Source organism: Suncus etruscus, chromosome 5, assembly GCF_024139225.1.
Source record: "Suncus etruscus isolate mSunEtr1 chromosome 5, mSunEtr1.pri.cur, whole genome shotgun sequence".
NCBI lineage: Eukaryota > Metazoa > Chordata > Mammalia > Eulipotyphla > Soricidae > Suncus > Suncus etruscus.
In genome coordinates, this window is record NC_064852.1 from 87,236,488 (window position 1) to 87,255,270 (window position 18,783).

At 35.3% G+C, this 18,783-nt stretch overlaps 1 protein-coding gene across 1 annotated transcript in view; it reads left to right on the plus strand.

The window, feature by feature from the left end:
- TTN (titin) overlaps positions 1–18,783 on the plus strand; it is a 299,294-nt gene that overhangs the window by 11,973 nt on the left and 268,538 nt on the right. The window contains 16 exon segments of the mRNA XM_049772873.1: positions 224–361; positions 2,150–2,278; positions 3,450–3,587; positions 4,169–4,306; positions 4,739–4,876; positions 9,622–9,915; positions 10,019–10,141; positions 11,427–11,708; positions 11,963–12,028; positions 13,525–13,783; positions 13,907–13,970; positions 14,103–14,312; positions 16,732–16,874; positions 17,474–17,679; positions 18,149–18,382; positions 18,477–18,721. Of these exon segments, the coding sequence (XP_049628830.1) occupies positions 224–361; positions 2,150–2,278; positions 3,450–3,587; positions 4,169–4,306; positions 4,739–4,876; positions 9,622–9,915; positions 10,019–10,141; positions 11,427–11,708; positions 11,963–12,028; positions 13,525–13,783; positions 13,907–13,970; positions 14,103–14,312; positions 16,732–16,874; positions 17,474–17,679; positions 18,149–18,382; positions 18,477–18,721 (2,807 nt within the window).

Here is an 18,783-nt window from a genome sequence, read left to right on the forward strand (position 1 = left end):
CCTCAAAACAAATGTAAGACTTGATTCATAGCCTTGAAGTGTTATAAATCCAAGAAAATTTCCTTTCTCATATTTGAATAGATTTTCTGTTATAGTTTAAAATCACTCTAGCTTTCCTTCTTATCCTCTCGTGTGACATTTATGTCTTTATCATGAGTTATTGCTGCAACTTTTTATATAAGGTGCACTAAAATGTTTCCTTTCTTTCCCCCATGAAAACCAGATAAGAAAGGAGGCGGAGAAGACTGCTGTAACCAAGGCAGTAATGGCTGCTGATAAAGCCAAAGAGCAAGAATTAAAATCAAGAACCAGAGAAGTAATTTTGTCAAAACAAGAGCAGATGCATGTAACTCATGAACAGGTAAAAATAGTTTTCGAAGTTAAATTACTGTTATTACCTGAATCAACAAAGATAATGTTTACTGTGAAGGGCATTATATCTTGGGCAGCATGGTATTCTCACACTAACACCCCCTTATGTCCTGGGTACTGAATCCCATAGCATCACTGGTTGCTTCTCTAAAACAGAAAAAAAGGGACCTCCATGATCATAAGTGGGGACAGAAACAGACACATCCTACACTGCTCTGCATGATTCTAAACAGGTGGCTATGAAAAGAGGGAAGCCAAGAAAAAGAAATATATGCTAAGGGAAGGTACAGGGAAAAGTGAAAGGAAGACTCAATACACAATCTTTGAAAAGAGCTGAGGAACTGCTCTATTGCTTCCTGCCTCCTTGGGTAAACATCTCGTAGTGAATTTCAAGTGGGATGGACAATCTGTACAGCCTTTATAGATACAATGACAAGAAAGAAGTAAAAAGGACTGTTACACTGCCCAATGCTTGGGGCTTTCCAAGAGTGAAAACATAAGGCCAAATTAGTAAGACCAGTTGGTCTTAAGAACCAATGTCAGTTTAGTGCTTTGAGAATATGTACTTTCAATTATTGTTCAAATCTGACATCTTCAATACCGTTCTGAGAGTGGCAGAAAATTAAATAGGGAGAACTACCCAACACACACACACACACAGACACACACACACACACACGTGAACGTACACACATATACACACAGCATCCAGGTCCAAATAACATCCTACACTTGGAAAGCATATATTTTTTTCTGGAATATACACAAAATTTTCTCACTTTTAAAAGAGTATTCCTTAATATTCCAATTAATCACAATATTTCAGTAAGTTTTTATTATATAAATGTATGTAATATATTGCCCATACTTGATTCTTACATATGAAGTTAGAGTATCAACCAAATTATTTTCAAGGCCTTCTATCCTTAGGCTTATGCTCTAAGATTATCTTTAGGGTATGGGGATATGGGTCCAAGGGCTATGGACATGGAAATGTATATGTTCTATATGCAGGAGGCAAGCCAGGTTCCATCACTTATATCATATAGTCCTTAAGTATACCAGGAGTAGCCAGAGCACCATTGGGTATGACTCCAAAACCAAAATCAAACAAAAACTATCTTTACATTAAATAGTAAATAATAGTTTTCCCCCTAACTCAAAGCCCAATAAAAATAATCTGTAAGATTATATAGTAACATAGAGTATCATTTTGAAATATAGTTAATAATTGGAAGTCTTTTTAAGGAAAACCGTAACTCTCTCCTTCAAATCAATGGCGTTGGGGAATCTTGGATAGTTCAGTGGTAAAAGAACTTACCTTGGAAGCCTGAGGTTGGTGAAGCATCCAATTCAATCCTCAGAACCACTTTATGTATCCTAGTGCAAATCCAGTGGCTCTGCTTTGGAAAGCATGGCCTCACAAAAAAAGTCTCCTCTGGTGATTTTGGCAAACTTAAGTGTGGAGACATCACAACCAAGTGTGTCTGACCTTCAATCATCCCTAAAACAACAACAAAAGAGAGATGGAATAAAATAGAAACAAAAATAAAAACAGAATCAGTATTATGTTATTTTATTTCTCTCTGTAGCCTCACTAAATTTTAGAAAGAAGAAAATCATACATATGAAAATGCACTGATTATTTAGCATCATGATCAGAAAAAAAATTTTGATTCTACAAACCATCAATTGCTAATAGCTCATAAGCTTTAAATTACTGAAATTTGAGAGTAGGAGACAATAAGGCCTTGTTATTTTTATTTTTTTATTTCAGATAAGAAAAGAAACTGAAAAAGCATTTGTACCCAAAGTAGTAATTTCCACAGCTAAAGCCAAAGAACAAGAAACAAGGATTACTGGAGAAATTACTACAAAGCAAGAACAAAAATTAACTCAAGAAACAGTAAGTTTAATTTTGTAAATACCTCAAATATGACATTCTAGCCAGCTGTATACACTTTACTTCTAAAACCTGTAAATGAAGTTTTTTTAGTTGCTTTATACATATGTGGTCTCAAAACTCATTGAGCAATAACACTTCCATTCAACTGATTGGTTTGGATGAGATTATCTGCTAGAATAGTGTGAAGCACATCTATGACATTTCTAGAACACAATGAAGTGAAAGATTATCTCCTGTCCACTAGAATTACCCACTGCTATAATCATGCAGAGCCTGAGCCCTTCCTTGGTCTCTCAAACTGTTACACACACAACTTTTTCATGTATAAGACACAAACAAGTGTGAATGAGTTATGCACTTGTGTGCTTACATGTATTTATACACATACACATCAGTCACAAACATTACAAAAAGATTAAAAGGGAAAGTGAACACATTGGTGAAAACCAGTACTTCCTCAAAAATTGCCATATTCGTGGTTGACTCAACAGAGAGCAAAATGTTTCCTACTTTATGCTATAGAACCACTTGAGAACAACCTCAATGTTACCAAAATTCACTTCTACCCATTTGTGTAATCAAGTTTTGAAATGTCAGCAAAGAGATATCCGTTTGAATTCTCTTTAATTCAGGAGAAACCTCTATTTATAACTTTGCATCTCATACTCTTTGTTGATACCAGAGCAACATGATAAAAAGAGTATAGTTGAGAACACTATACTTAAAATACTAGTCAGAGGCTGTTGGATGGGTTTCTCTACGTTGAGAGTTAGAGATGGACTCTGAACACACAATAACTCTATTTGACCTAATCAAAGGCATGGAATTTTCTCTGTTGCCATTTTAGAATTGGTGACAAGCAATTGAGCCTGGTTGTTGTTTTTCAGCCAGTTGCTAAAGGTCCCTCTCTAAGAACTCTGAAGTTTTACTATAATTCAAAGATGAGAACTTACCCATCTACAGAATAAACTAGTTAGTGGACATAAAAATACCAATCAACAAGCAAACAAAAAGAAAAAACAAAAGTCCATGTTAGAAGCACAAAAGTTGTCCTTTAAAATGGAAATGTAATATTTTCTTTCTCACCACTAAATATTCTATGTTCTCTGGAATGTTGCAAGGATATTTATGTCATTTGAAACTTAAATCTTTATTTTACTCTAAAAATCAGATAGTACAGAAAGCTGAAACAGCTGCTGTATCTCTGGTGGTAGATGCCACAGAAAAATCCACAAAACTAGAAACAAGCCCTGGAATCCCCGAAGATATTGTCCCACAAGATGATCAAATACATGTAACACATGAAAAGGTGATGATTTCATGCCGTGTGATATTTTTTCACTCTCTCATCATTCCATTTACAAGCCACTCAAGTTTTCTTTGTGGATCTTAATCACACATTTTCACCTTTCCTCCTCTGATAGCTAAAATAAAACACTGTATGGTCTCTCAGGAATCTTTAGCCACCATTCTAGCTTTCACTGCCACTTTCTATACCTAACTTCTGGACTTTCTTTGGATTGTTACTAATACACAATATTCACCTTAATACCATCTATTCAATTACACGCAATGTATAAGGTCAGATAAAATAAAAATTCTGAGTTATTTATGAATCTACTAAAACATCCTATGATTATATAAAGAATCATCAGATAAAGAGAAATACACCCTAAGTTTTTTATTGCCAATCACACTTCTTCCCTTTAGATTACATTTATTTTCATATTGTTACCAATATAACATAAATGATGCTCAAAATAAGATGACATAATCATGAGATGAAATGTCCTTAAATAGAAAAAAAATTACTTAACTTCTCAGTTGTGATACTTTATTGGTATATAGGACATTTAATGATAATTTTCTCATTTTTAATTATATATCCAGATAATGAAAGAATCTAGGAAAACAGTGACACCTAAAGTCATAGTTGCCACTCCCAAAATCAAAGAACAAGATTTAGTATCAAGAACTAGAGAAGGCATCATTACAAAAAGAGAACAAGTGCAAATAACTCAGGAAAAGGTGAATATAGATATTATAGATGGGGAAAGTTCATATTTGAACTAATTTCTAGTGAAACATTTGCTACTACATGATAAAATTATTAACTTCTATTTTGTTTTTTGAATCCCTAACTAAAAATAGTGTTAAATGTCTGACTACCTATAATTAATTTATCTATCTATAATATTTTTCACTCATTTTATTTACCATAATTCTTTGCATGATGATTTTATAAAATCATTATATGGAATAATCTCAATTTTTAAGTTAAATTTTTTAAATTTTGTGATTCCTGGTGAGTATATGCAAAAATGATCAAGTATATGTTAACTTATTTTGTGTGGTTAACACTGAATAACTTCTTGTATCCCCAGTAAGAGGGGAAATGGTCAAATCGTGTATGTCTGAAAATATATATAATTTAAACCTTCATTTTACCATAATAATCAGATAAGAAAGGAAACCGAGAAAACTGCCTTGTCTACAATAGCAGTTGCTACTGCTAAAGCAAAAGAACAAGAAGCATTACTGAGAACTAGAGAAGGAATGACTACTAGACAAGAGCAAATCCAAGTTACTCATGGAAAGGTGACTATTGTTATACAAGTGTGAAATCCCCAATTATAAAACATTAATACCAAATATATGAAATCCTCTATTATAATATTTAATACAAATATCTTGTGAAATCCCCTTTATAATACATTAATATCAAAATCAAGTGAAATCCCTTTTTGTAATCATGCTTGAGACATTATTAACAATTTATTTTTAAAAAATTGAAAGATAAAATTATTTTATTATTAATATTACTAGATATTTTTTATCCAATAATCTACTCACAATTATTTTTCACATTTTATTGTTAACACCTAGGAAAATTTTTGGAAGTTGATGATTGGCATTGCATGTAGGCTGATTTTAAGATACTCCATTAAGATAAAAATGTATAAGTGATGAATCTTACTGTTACAAAAATATATGTTCTTATTATGTATATTTCTTCATATATTCAGGATATTACAATGCAGACTATGAAGTAATTTTTAGTAAATGATCCATATTTCTCATGAAACTTTCTCCCTGTAAATAAATACCAGATGATAAAATAAGCTGAGAAAATGATAATGCCTGCTGTACCTCTCAACTAAATAAGAAGCATTTTAAAATTTAGAGAAGGAATGATTTAACTAGAATTGATATATATGTATATATATACACATGTATACATATATATACATATATATGGTTACTTTACCTACTTGTAGCTCTAAAATTTTCATTGATTAACCTATTTCCTTATCTGTAGTTTTTCTGAGATGAGCTATTTTCCAAATTCTATTATCTATTGCTAATATAGAATTTGCAAATTAGCAACTAAATTTTCAAAATTTAGTTAACATGTTAGCTAAATTTTGTTTGTATTTTCCTTAATGTTTATATCTTTTTATCTTTGTTTTTTTATAAAACATTATTTTAAGGGGCCAGAGAATTAGTATAGTGATTAAGACTTTTGCCTTACAGATAGCCAATCTGGTTTCAGTCCATAGCAATACATTGCTCTCCCTCACAGTCTTGAAGGAGTAATCTCTTAGCAAAGAGAATAAGCCTAAACAATTGGGTGTGGCCTAATCCTTCCATATAAAAATGATCTAAAATAAACTTTCTAAAACTAATACTGAATGGCTATAAGAATGACCTTCAGTAGTTTCATCAATGACAGATTATGTTTTATAATATGTATTCATTCTAAATTATATCAACTTAAGCATCTTATTTTTGTTGTTAAAAAATTAGCTAAAAATAGGGGCTGGAGCAGTGGTGCAGCTGTAAGGCATTTGCCTTGCACATACTAACCTAGGACGATCCCCCCTCCCACTTCCATCTCCCATATGGTCCCCCAAGCCAGGAGCAATTTCTGAGCGCATAGCCAAGAGTAATCCCTGAGTGTCACTGGGTGTGGTCCAAAAAGAAAACAAAAGCTAAAAATAAAAGCTGGAATAATGTCTAAATCCAAAGTAATAGTTGCTACTGAAAAATCTACTGTTTTGCCAAAGATTCGAGAATTTTCTATTAAGCATATTCATATTTCAGAAGGACAACACAAAATTTACTGTTGACCCTTACTGAAGTGTCTTCATTTTTCTAGCTAAAATAAAAATAAAAAACAATTCAATTCACAGATGCTGTGGACCATGACAAAATGTATTATAATAGACATTACTATTCTCAGAGCCAAAACTTAGAATGTTAGTAGAGAATGTACAAGTGGAAGGCTAAGTCCAGCACCTGGATTGATTCTATATAGTCTCAGAGTATATTGTTTTGTTGATCATATCTTCAGAAATTCAAATCCCAAAGCCTGAATCTCAGATTCCTGACCTCTTCTTTGGAGAAAATTGTACCTTACGTGTGGATGAAATATAACAGGTCATAAATTACTATATAAGGCTAGCTACCAGAAACATTTTCTCTCATAAACTGAGGATTCCACCAGAAGCAGAATGATCTAAGAGTGTATATTAAATGAGAGATGTTTGTTAAGTGAATTCATTAAATTAATTGCATTGTTCATTTTTATAATGTATAAATATCTACTATCTGGTATATCTACCAATTTCTGCATATGATACTAAAGTGGAATTTATAAAATTCTCAAGAACATATAAGAACACAAGGACTCAAGTCAAGATGTTGGAGCAATCTACATTTCATAAGTCAGTACTTTGAATCTTGCTAGTCAAAAATATATAAAACTGTACAAAGTTTCTTTAACACATATATGTGTATGTGTTATATATATATGATAAAAAAGCAGTACTACATACACTTTTACGGGTGTTTACTAAATTAAATATCAACATCTAATTGATGTTAGTTGCAGAAATTCTAACCCAATATTTCTTAATGTCCATCTAGAATAATCTAAAATAAAGAGAGAAAAAATGAAATCCTTTGTGAAAGGCTAGAATTCTCATTTACAACTGTCTAGGAAGTTTCATAGGCATTCAGACTATTGTATATTAATTCAGGAGAGATTTCAAAATGCCCGGCCAAAATTAAGGACATTTTTATTTTTTGCACACATTTTAAATTAAGGATTCAATTTAGATATTTGGGGTTAGAAAAGTAGTATAGTGGGTTAGGTGCTTGCCTTGTACACAGCCAACCCACGTTCAATCCCTGCACCATTTAAGAACCTCCAAGCACATCAGAAATGATCCTTGAGTATAGAGCAAGGAATGAGCCCTAACCACAGCCAGGCATGGTATTTAAAAAAGTTTTATATATTTTAGGAACTGGGAAGATAGTTTAGGGATCAAAGCATAAAAAATCTGGAATTCAGAATCTATCTCTGCAGAATCCTGCCCCCAAATTGCTAGGTATAGCAATTTAAAGCCCCAGTACCACTAAGCCCAAGTAATATCATATCACTGAGCCCTTGCCTTGACTATCAGATAGTGGCCAAGTATAGCCTAAAGAGGTCTCAGGTACCTTGATCACTGCTTGGGAGTCACCTTCAAAATTATTTATGTATTTTACTTGGCAAATAGAACTTTTTCTGAACCTAAACATATTTGTTGCTAAAGTAAATAAAATGCAATCTAACTTGTAGATTAGTTAAAATGAGCTACAATGTAAATGTACTCTAAGCAGTTGAATATATATATCCATATCTATATCTATAATACACAAGTTGTGTTAACTATTAAAATATTAATATTTAAGAGCATCCATTAAGAGGCCACAAAGTTATAACAGAGAGTAAGTGCTTATCTTGTATGTGACCAACCTGGTTCGATCCCCAGAATCCCATATATGGTTCAACAAGCACCATCAGGATTGATTCTTGAGCACTTTTAGGTATACTCCAAAAACTAAATTAAAAAAAAAATTTAGGGGCCGGAGCAATAGCACAGAGGTAGGGTGTTTGCCCTGCATGCAGCTGACCTAGGACGGAACTTGGCATCCCATATGATCCCCCAAGCCAGGAGCAATTTCTGAACTCAGAGCCAGGAGTAACTCCTGAGCATCACAGGGTGCGGCACAAAAAGAAAAAAAAGGTGTATTTGGTTACTAATGGCAAACATGGTAAAAAAAAATAAATAAAAGTAGGAATGTAGGAATGAATAAACAATTTTAACTCACCTAAATTCCAGATCTATGTTACAGTTTCCTCTGAGATTAAATTTAAAGTAGAAGTAGTTGCAATCTTTCAAAACAGACTATTTTGTTTGTAATTTCCTAGAATGGAACACTGGATGAAGCCCATGATCACTAAAAGTCTAATTCCACCTCGAAAGAAACCCTAATTTATATCTTAAATGGTTCTAAGAATAATTTTAAAAGATACATAAGCAGCATATTGACAAAACATTTCAGATTCAATCTAGATTCTATTCACAGCAGCAGAAAGAAATACTGGACATTAACAGAATATTGCAGCCTAACTTTTGAAGATCACTGATGGACACGATGATGTGATTTTTGTGATATGCTTTTTCCAAGTATTACAGGGAATCATAATGTTCAAGCCCTATCAACTAGTTTAAAAGAGAAGCTCTTCTGCAACCTGTGTTCCCATTTATGTTAATCAGATTCATAGAAATAAGAAAACAGCATTTCTGTTTCATTCTTCAATTTTACTTGCAGTGATAATGAAAGTAAATTGAACTTCACTGTGAAAGGTTGTTCCCTTGAATCCAAATAAGATAGTACTTTCATTTTAATCACAATATCTCCATTCACATGCCTTAAGAAGGATCTTTTATAATAGATTAAAACACTCTTATCCCAAGGGAATCATAGCTAAATTAACATGCTCCCTGGGTGTTTGTGATTTCTCATGTTATCTCAGATTTGCATGAGGCTGTACAACACTGTAGCAATGGATATTTTCTTGGATGGGATAACAGCACTTTGAGTGCATTCTTATCATCATTGTCACTGCATCCACACCAGATAAAATGATCAATAAGATGATCAAAATATCTATTGAAGATAACTGATTTCCTAAGAGCTGACTATCTCAGACAAATTGTAAAGAAACTCAAAATCACACTGCCTCATTTCAGGTGTTGTTTTGTCTTATGTGTGTCTCTGTGATTTTGTTTCTAGTCTAAGTTAGCAAGTATATAGAGACCTAGTTGAATGGTGTTTTTAGATTATAATAATAAATGAAATTTTATTTCTCAGTTACATTTCAGGAGACATTAATATATCTTTGTAATATGGGTACTACTTCTTATCATAGCCTAATCTGATGATAGAAAGAATGAGCCCTACATGCCTGAAATATTGCTCTGTATTAATTCTGGAAACCTTGTCTCCAGATGGGTGCTGGAAAAAAGGCGGAAGCTGTAGCAACAGTTGTGGCTGCAGTAGATCAGGCCCGCATTAGAGAGCCTAGAGAGCCCAGGCATCCTGAAGAATCCTATGCTCAGCAGACCACCTTGGATTATGGCTATAAAGAGCAAGTTTCTGTTACAAAGGTAGCTGAGCATCCCCAGCGTCCAGCCTCCGAACCCCAAGTTGTCCCTAAAGCAGTCAAGCCTGAAGTAATTCAGGCTCCTTCTGAGACTCATATTACAACTACTGATCAAATGGGAATGCAGATATCATCACAGGTGAGTTCATATCCACTAAGGTTTACCCTACGCATGGAGCATAAACTTAATGGCTATAGCCTCCTGCTCAACAGAGCTCTTACTGAGTTTTATTTTAATGCAGATCAAGAAAACTACAGATTTTACAACGGAAAGATTAGTCCATGTGGATAAACGCCCCCGCACAGCAAGTCCTCATTTTACTGTTTCAAAAATTTCTGTTCCTAAGACAGAACAAGGTTATGAGGTAAGTTGGAAAAATGATCAGGAAATATCTCAAAGGAAATACTAATCAGTGTATGATGAAGATTATCTCTGGCTGTATCCAAGTGATCTCTTTTGTTCTGTGCCTCTGCATTCCTGGTAAATTATAGAACTCCTCAAATACGCTTTCTGAAACATGCCCTGTAGGGTAAACCTAGACCTGAGGTGATCTTAAACCTCAGAGATGACACAAATATATAAAAGCTTCTCTCTCGTTCACATTTTGTAACTTGTGGCATATTTCTCAGTTTAGTTTTCCTTATGCCATGCAGCAATCCAAAGTAAATTAACTAGAAAATCTATCTTAATAGTAAAGGCAGACATTGAAAAATCATATAGTCATATGTGCTAGTATCTAGCAGGATGCAGATACTAGATTGTGTGTCTTACTCTACCCTTTATTTCTGTCATCAAGGGTGATTTAATACACATAGAAATCCTATCTAGTTATACAATAGTACTTGCTATTACTCTTTTTTTTGTTTATTAAACACACCCAAGATATAGAATCCAAACATGGTATGCTTAAAAGCACTGTAAGTTATATTTCATACTTTTATTTAAGATCTTAAATTACTCTTGAAAACAATCACGAACACAAAATTAGAAATAGTAAAGAAACCTTCAAAATATTTTTCTGTATATCCTTTTTTACCTTTCACAATGACTTTTTTTTTACTGACACCTAAATGTGCTATTCAAAAATTGAGTCTTGGGAAATTATCAAGAAATTTAAATAATTTCTTGATTTTCATTTCTCATTACAATATTTTCAAATTCAATTTCTATCAGTATAGTAAAGTGAAAACTCATGATTGAGCTTTCTAAGACTCTCTGTCCTTTTATGATAGTTTATAATAATTCTTTTGGGAAAGGGTGGTTGTGGGCTACCACACCCTGCAATGCTCAGTGGCTATCTCTGGCTCTATGCTCAGGGGTGCCCTCTAGATTTGCTTAAGTATCCTCAGGTGATTCAGGGGTTCCAATAGGGATTGACAGGATGCAAGCACCTTAGCCTCTGTATTTTCTCCATTCCCTTAATACAAATTCTGAATAAAGGTATTTATTCAAACTGACAGCAAAGAATATGAGTTTTATAATGACTTATAGCTAGCTCTTTATTAGCCTAAGTGTGATACTAAGAACATTTTAAAAAATCACATAAGAAATAAATGTAAATCATCCTAAGAATTTGAGTGGTAAAGTACTTTTATAAGGAGACAACGTTGACAATCAAATGAATTTATTTTTTAATTTTTTTTATGTAGGCATCAATAGCCGGTAGTGCTATTGCTACATTGCAAAAAGAGTTGTCAACAACATCTTCTGCTCAGAAGATCACCAAATCAGTGAAAGCACCTACTGTAAGGCCTGGTGAGACTCGAGTGAGAGTCGAGCCTACCCCTTCACCCCAGTTTCCCTTCGCGGACACACCAGAGACTTACAAGAGTCAGGCTGGCATTGAGGTGAAAAAGGAAGTTGGGGTGAGCATTGCTGACAGCATGGTCCGTGAGGAACATTTTGAAATACTTCATGGAAAGGAAGCCAAGGTTAGTCCCTGGACCTCAAGTTATTTCTTCCTCTCTTCCTACTGAGCTGGTTCATACTCTCCCAAACTGTACTACAGAGACTCCAGGGTCACTGCATTGCTATTTTCTCCCTTACTGTGCTCAAATTCAATTTTAATGATTATGGTGTAGGTCAGAGGCCTTTCCTTCAAGTTAATAATTTTTCATGTATCAAGGATTTGTAAAATTTCCCTTAATACCTTGGGCATTTTGTGATATTCTCTGTAATTTCCTAGGTGACAGAGAGAGCAAGAGTACCTGCACCTGTTGAAATCCCTGTGACTCCACCCACTTTAGTCTCGGTGAGTCCAAAAGTGGATTATGTTGGAGTGACTGCTTATTTCATCAAGATATTTTAGTGTGTACAAGTCAGTTTCAAAGGCTTTTGTGAGTTTTCAGGCACTGGTTTTCAGACCAAAAAAGGGTTTGTATGATGTGTAAGGTTTTTTTGAAATCTCTGTCTTACTTGCAGAGAAATCCTTACTTGCATCAACAATCCTAAGAAAACAATGAAAGGTATTAAGTACTTTAACAGTGGGGAGGGGATGCACAGGAAGATATGATTACTTCCATTAAGGAGGGCATGGAAAGATATATTGCTGCTCTAAATTTGCTGCTTAGACTTAAAGCATCATTAGGATTGGACAAGGATAAAATAGTGGCCCCTTATTAAGTATTAATAAAGCCTTATCTTATGAACTTGCAATCACCTTACATTTATGTCCCATTATGAACAGAGCCCCTGACACATGCTATAAGGGAAAAATATTGCTCTTGGGTCAGAGAGGTAGAGTTTTCCTTGCATGAAGTCGAAAAGGATTGACCTTCACATGGTCCCTTGAGCCCAGCCAAGAATATGCTCTTTGAACACACAGAGCCAGGGGTTAAGTCCTGAGCATAGCTAGGTGTGGCCCCCAAATAAATATATACATAAAAAGTATGATAATAGAAATGATCCAATGAGATCTTGCATACACTGAAATTGACTAAAGATGCAGTTACTATTAGCTTATATAGAATTTAGTCTTCCTGGGGCCAGGGCGCAAGCAGTAGGGCATTTGCCTTGTACATGCTAACCTAGGACAGACCATGGTTCGATCCCCAGGTATCCCATATGGTCCCCCAAGCCAGGAGCCAGTTCTGAGTGCATAGCCAGGAGTAACCCCTGAATAGCCAGGAGTAACCAGGTGTGGCCCCAAAACAAACAGGAAAAGAATTTAACCTTCCTAGGTCCCACAAATAATATTACAAATCTTATCAACGAATACATAAAAAAAACCAATCTACACTTACATCTAGGAAAACAGGGAAAGAGATTAGTCAGTACAGAGTTTTCTGGCAGGCAATTGCAGTGTGCTAGAGGTTGTAGTCATAGATGAAAGCAATCACTACTGCTGGGTGGCTGCAAAACATAGCCCTCTCTCACTTTCTAGCTTCTATCACAAAAGTCAGTATGGAGTTGAGGTGTGGGAGAGAGCACGTGGCACAGATGCAAGCAAATCCCAAGCAGCCAGGGCATGCCCAGCACCCACCACCATTCCAGCACCAGAAGCAACACTTGAGATAACCCCACTTTTCAAGAAAGAGCTTTAAACCTCTTGTAGCCTTCTTTAGGACACCCAGGCCTGGCACTAATGTGTGCCTCCTGGGAATGTTGCAGAGAGCCTGGGGCCTGCATTAGGGTTTGCTAGCATCTCTTCACCAGTAGCCAAGATTTCTGGTGTTTTGAAGACACTCCCATTTGCCTTGGGCGGCGAGGCACACCCCCTTCACCCTTTGCTTGCATTTCCTTCTCCAGGGCTTGAAAAACGTGACTGTGATGGAAGGGGAATCTGTCACCCTGGAGTGTCACATCTCCGGGTACCCGTTGCCCAAGGTGACTTGGTACAGAGAAGACTACCAGATCGAAAGCTCCATCGATTTCCAGATGAGCTTCCAGGGCGGTGCTGCGCGCCTGCTGATCCGCGAGGCCTTCGCAGAGGACAGCGGCCGCTTCACCTGCAGCGCCGCCAACGAGGCGGGCACCGTCAGCACCTCCTGCTACCTGGCGGTGCAGGGTCAGTGTCTTGGTTGCACGCCCTGGGGCCTATTAGGGTGGGAGTAGAAGGGGTGCAGGAGGGCAGGTTTTAGGGATCCCTCACCAGTGGGATACTTAGGCGGCGGCTCTTTCTGTCTTGCAGTGTCCGAGGAATTCGAAAGGGAGAGCACAACCACTACTGAGAAGTTCACCACGGAAGAAAGACGGTAAATGCATCCTTGGACTAAAGAGCTGCTGGGCTAGCATAGTTTGCATTTTGTTTCTTTTTGTCTTCCTGTTGCTTTTTGTCTTCCTGTTGCTACCAGAAACTGATGTCAAGAAATTTTTTTTTTCTCCAGCTTTGTCGAGTCAAGAGACGTGACTATGGCTGAGATCCCGGAGGAGCAGGCGGGTCCCGGAGAGCCCTTGGCTCCATTCTTCATTACAAAACCAACGGTGCAGAAACTGGTGGAGGGAGCCAGCATTGTGTTTGAATGCCAAATTGGTGGTAACCCCAAACCACACATCTACTGGAAAAAGGCTGGGGTTCCTCTGACCACTGGATATAGGTATATTTTCAGGGGTGGAAGTTGTCAATGACTTTACCTTGACAGGTATATGAAAACTTAAGAGAAATGAGATTTAGTGATCCCCACTTTTCCAAATGGAGCCTCTTTCATTATTGGAATACTTATTGTATTATATTTGGGGATATTTTTTTATATTGAAGTCACACCCACCACTTCTAAGATTGGGACTTACTTCTGATTCAGTGTCAGCGCTCACTCTTGGTGGGCTTCAGAGGACTATATGGTGCTAGGGATGGAACCTTGTCAGCCAGAGCAAGATGAACACCTTATCCACACACTGTCTGTCTGGAGTATTTACATATTCTGTGGTCTTATTGAGAATCAGAACTATGGGGTAAAATGGATTAAATATAAATTTCTATATCTACTAGTTTGATTTATTTATAGGGCTATTGAAAAAAATGTAATTTTATTTATTTATTTTTTTGGTTTTTGGGCCACACCCGGCAGTGCTCAGGGGTTACTCCTGGCTACCTGCTCAGAAATAGCTACTGGCAGGCACAGGGGACCATATGGGATGCCAGGAATCAAACCAACCACCTTAGGTCCTGGATCGACTGCTTGTAAGGCAAACACTGCTGTGCTATCTCTCCGGCCCCCCCTTCATTTATTTTTAATGTAAATTTTTAAGCACATACATGTTCTTTCATTAAAAAATGAGACAATTTTCAATTAAAAGTGAAAGTCAATACAAGGATAATAGCTATATGATACAAAATGAAATTAGTTAGACAGGCTATAGTAAAAAATTTTCTGGGATTGAATATAAAGTTTAACTTTGACTTCCTTGAAATTTAATGCAAGAAAAAGATAAAGAAAGATAAATTAGAAGGGTGTGAACGAAGGGTTTCTATTTGTTTTGTTTTGAAAAATAAAAGTATAAAGATAAAAGACTATAATATATAATTAAAAAGATAAGACTATAATAAACAAAAAGATAATAGATAATAAGATAATAAATAAGATAATAAGATAACAAATTATATAAAGAAAATAATGTAATTTAATTTAAAGATAATTTTAAATAATTTAAAATTATAATCAATATGTTGATAATAGGAAAATATTAGGCTGGAGCACAGCAAGTAGGATGCTTGCATGGCATGCGGCCAACCAGGGTTCATATATCAGCATCACATTTGATCCCCTGAGCATCACCAGGAGTAATTCCTGAGTGCAGAACCAGAAGTGGTCCAAAAACAATTAAAGAAAGAAAGAAAATATAATGTTCCAGAGTATTAGGACCTAAATATTTAACAGTTTATATTTTATTATCAATTTGATATACAAATAAGAAAATGAACAAATGAATGAGCAAATACAAAGCACTTGTTAACTTGACCTCATCATTTGCTGCCAAAACAAGGAAGATTTTCTTTCTCTATGGTTGGGTTCTAGTAGTACAGTTTTTGTTCAAAAAAGGAAGAAAGTAGAACTGGAAAGGTAGTAAAACATGTAGGGTATTTTTCAAGTTTGTTCCCAGCACCACACACTTCTGTGTCCTCTCAGGAGTGATCCCTGAGTGCAGAGACAGGAATAGCTAGATCTGAGAACCACTGGGCATGGTCAAAATGTTGTTTTAATTTTTAGTACAATATTTTTATGAAATAACATGTAATATAAAATGGCATAAAGCAAGGAAGCAATTAGCATTAATTTATTTGGAATATTTTTTGCAAACCTAGGACTAAAATTCAATTATCTAATCATTTCAAATAATACATAATGCCTAAAAAATACACTTGGCTCTTTTAAACACAGGAATGAAAAATGTTCACTGTAGAGGCAGTGGGCTGTGGCCACTACAAGGGTGGACTGTCTTGCAAAGGCCAATTGCAAAACACTGAGCTACTTAATGCTTCATGACTTCTGTCATAAAATGAAAATCCTCTTTGGAGTTCTTCAGATTATCAAACACAGAAGCTGAGGCTGGAGAAATAGTATAGGAGTCAAGGCACTTCATTTCTATGTGGAGGACCTTGGATAGATCCCTAGCACATCCCCAAGCTGTAGTGATTCTTCCAAGTACTTCCAGAGTAATCCTTGAGCACAGAGCCATCAGTGACCCCTAAGCACCAATGGGTATTGTCCACCAACCCACCTACTCCCAAATAGATGGTAATGTATGTCTGTCATAAAAGTAAAATAGTGTAGCATGAACATTTTTTGAATAGAGTTATACCTATGGTATGTCTAATATTAGGCATATAAAATATATGAATATTATTAAAATGAAATTTTCAGTGTGTTTGAACCTCATTACTCATGTTCATACACTTTTGTTTTCAAACATATTTTGTCAGGTTATTGGATTCTTTAACACACATCCACATATTTTACTCACACAAGGTAATCACTGGTTTTTTATAACTATATAATTTTTTTCATGTCCATAAAGATACAAAGTGAGTTACAACAAACAAACCGGTGAATGCAAACTGGTGATTTCTATGACTTTTGCCGATGATGCTGGAGAATACACTATTGTTATTCGTAATAAGCATGGAGAAACGTCTGCATCTGCCTCACTGCTTGAAGAAGGTAAGCACAACTGTTAGTAGGTTAGTAGTTACATGTAAATAGTAGTTACAATGAAGGAAAATGCAAGGAAGTAGCACTGACAAGCGTTTGTCAAAGGTCTGGTATATCTTCCTGGTAATGCTGACTTTGTCTACATATCTGTCTCTTCTTGTCTTAGATATATAAGAAATGTTTTAGATAGTATGTATTCAAGCATCATACTAGTCCTAAGTGTCAGTTCTAGTAATAGTTTCTATTTTGTGGCTTTATTTGTAGGTATAGTTTGTGTCAAGAATCAGAGATTCTAACCCAGCTGCATTCCAGAATCAGGCAGATATCAATGAGCATGATGAAAACAATAGCACATGTGTGATCTCTCTCAGGGAGAATATTAGACACTCCCATCTTCAACATGTCAAGCAGTTTTGTACCAGTCTCAAGCATTGCTCATTTACAGTAATATAAAGAAAACCTATAGTCTGACCTGGGTTCGATTCCTGCTCTGAATATTGTTTCCCCAGCACTTGCACTGGTTATCCCTGAGCCTATAGAGTCAGGAGTAAGTCATCGTGTGTAATGCAAACCAAAACAAAATTTTATCTTATATTTTTAATTTCTAGCTGAGTATGAATCACTGATGAAATCCCAGCAAGAAATGTTTTACCAGACACAAATGACTGCATTTGTGCAAGAACCTAAAGTTGGAGAAATAGCACCAGGATTTATGTATTCTGATTATGAAAAAGAGTATGAAAAAGAACAGGCCTTAATCAGGAAGAAAATGGCTAAAGATACTGTGATGGTCAGAACTTTTATAGATGAACAGGTGAGTATAACAGTATGACCAAGTTAATCATTTATTTCATAAGTTTTATTTTCCTCCCTTTTTGTTTGTTTTGTTCAAATATAGATTAAGGATAATGTTAGTGTTGCAGAATAACTTCTAACAAGTTTCCTAAGTCTTAATGAAAAGTTATATATTAATTTGTAAATGGACTTTACATATTAGCACAACCAATATTAACACAAAAATTTAACACAACCAATACATCACTGCCTCTCCCATTCATTTATTTTAAACATCCCAGATGTAACTGACACTCTCAGATTATAATAGAGCATGATGCCTCTGAATAAATTTCCAAAGATGCCTATAATTCAGATTAAAAAACAAAAGACAAAAATGTCTTCTAGATTTTCTTCAATTTTATAGTTTGTCATCTCAGAAATTAGCAACTTTATAATTGCTACCAACCAAGATGTTTCTGAACAAATTCATGTTTTTTTCTATATAGGAATTCCATATTTCTTCCTTTGAAGAGAGACTTATTAAAGAAATAGAATACAGAATAATAAAAACTACATTAGAAGAACTTCTTGAAGAAGATGGTGAAGAAAAAATGACAGTTGACATTTCTGAGTCAGAAGCTGTTGAAGCAGGATTTGAGTTAAGAATCAAGAACTATAGAATTCTTGAAGGAATGGGTGTTACTTTCCATTGCAAGATGTCTGGATATCCTCTGCCCAAGGTAAAATATAATTTTATAGAACAATGAACATGTAGGTTATAATTGTTTTTGATTTATCTCATTTTTATTCACATATGCATGGTGTTATTTGCAGATTGCATGGTATAAGGATGGCAAACGCATCAGACATGGAGAGAGATACCAAATGGACTTTTTACAAGATGGCAGAGCTAGTCTGCGAATACCCATAGTTCTTCCAGAAGATGAAGGCATCTATACTGCATTTGCCAGTAATATTAAGGGAAATGCAATTTGTTCAGGAAAATTGTATGTGGAGCCTGCTGCACCATTTAGTGCTCCAACTTTCATACCTGCACCAGAGCCAATGACCAGAATCAGGTATAATGTGTAACAATTTGGGTTAATTTGTTTTTAATTGCTTAAAATACTGAAACTCCCAG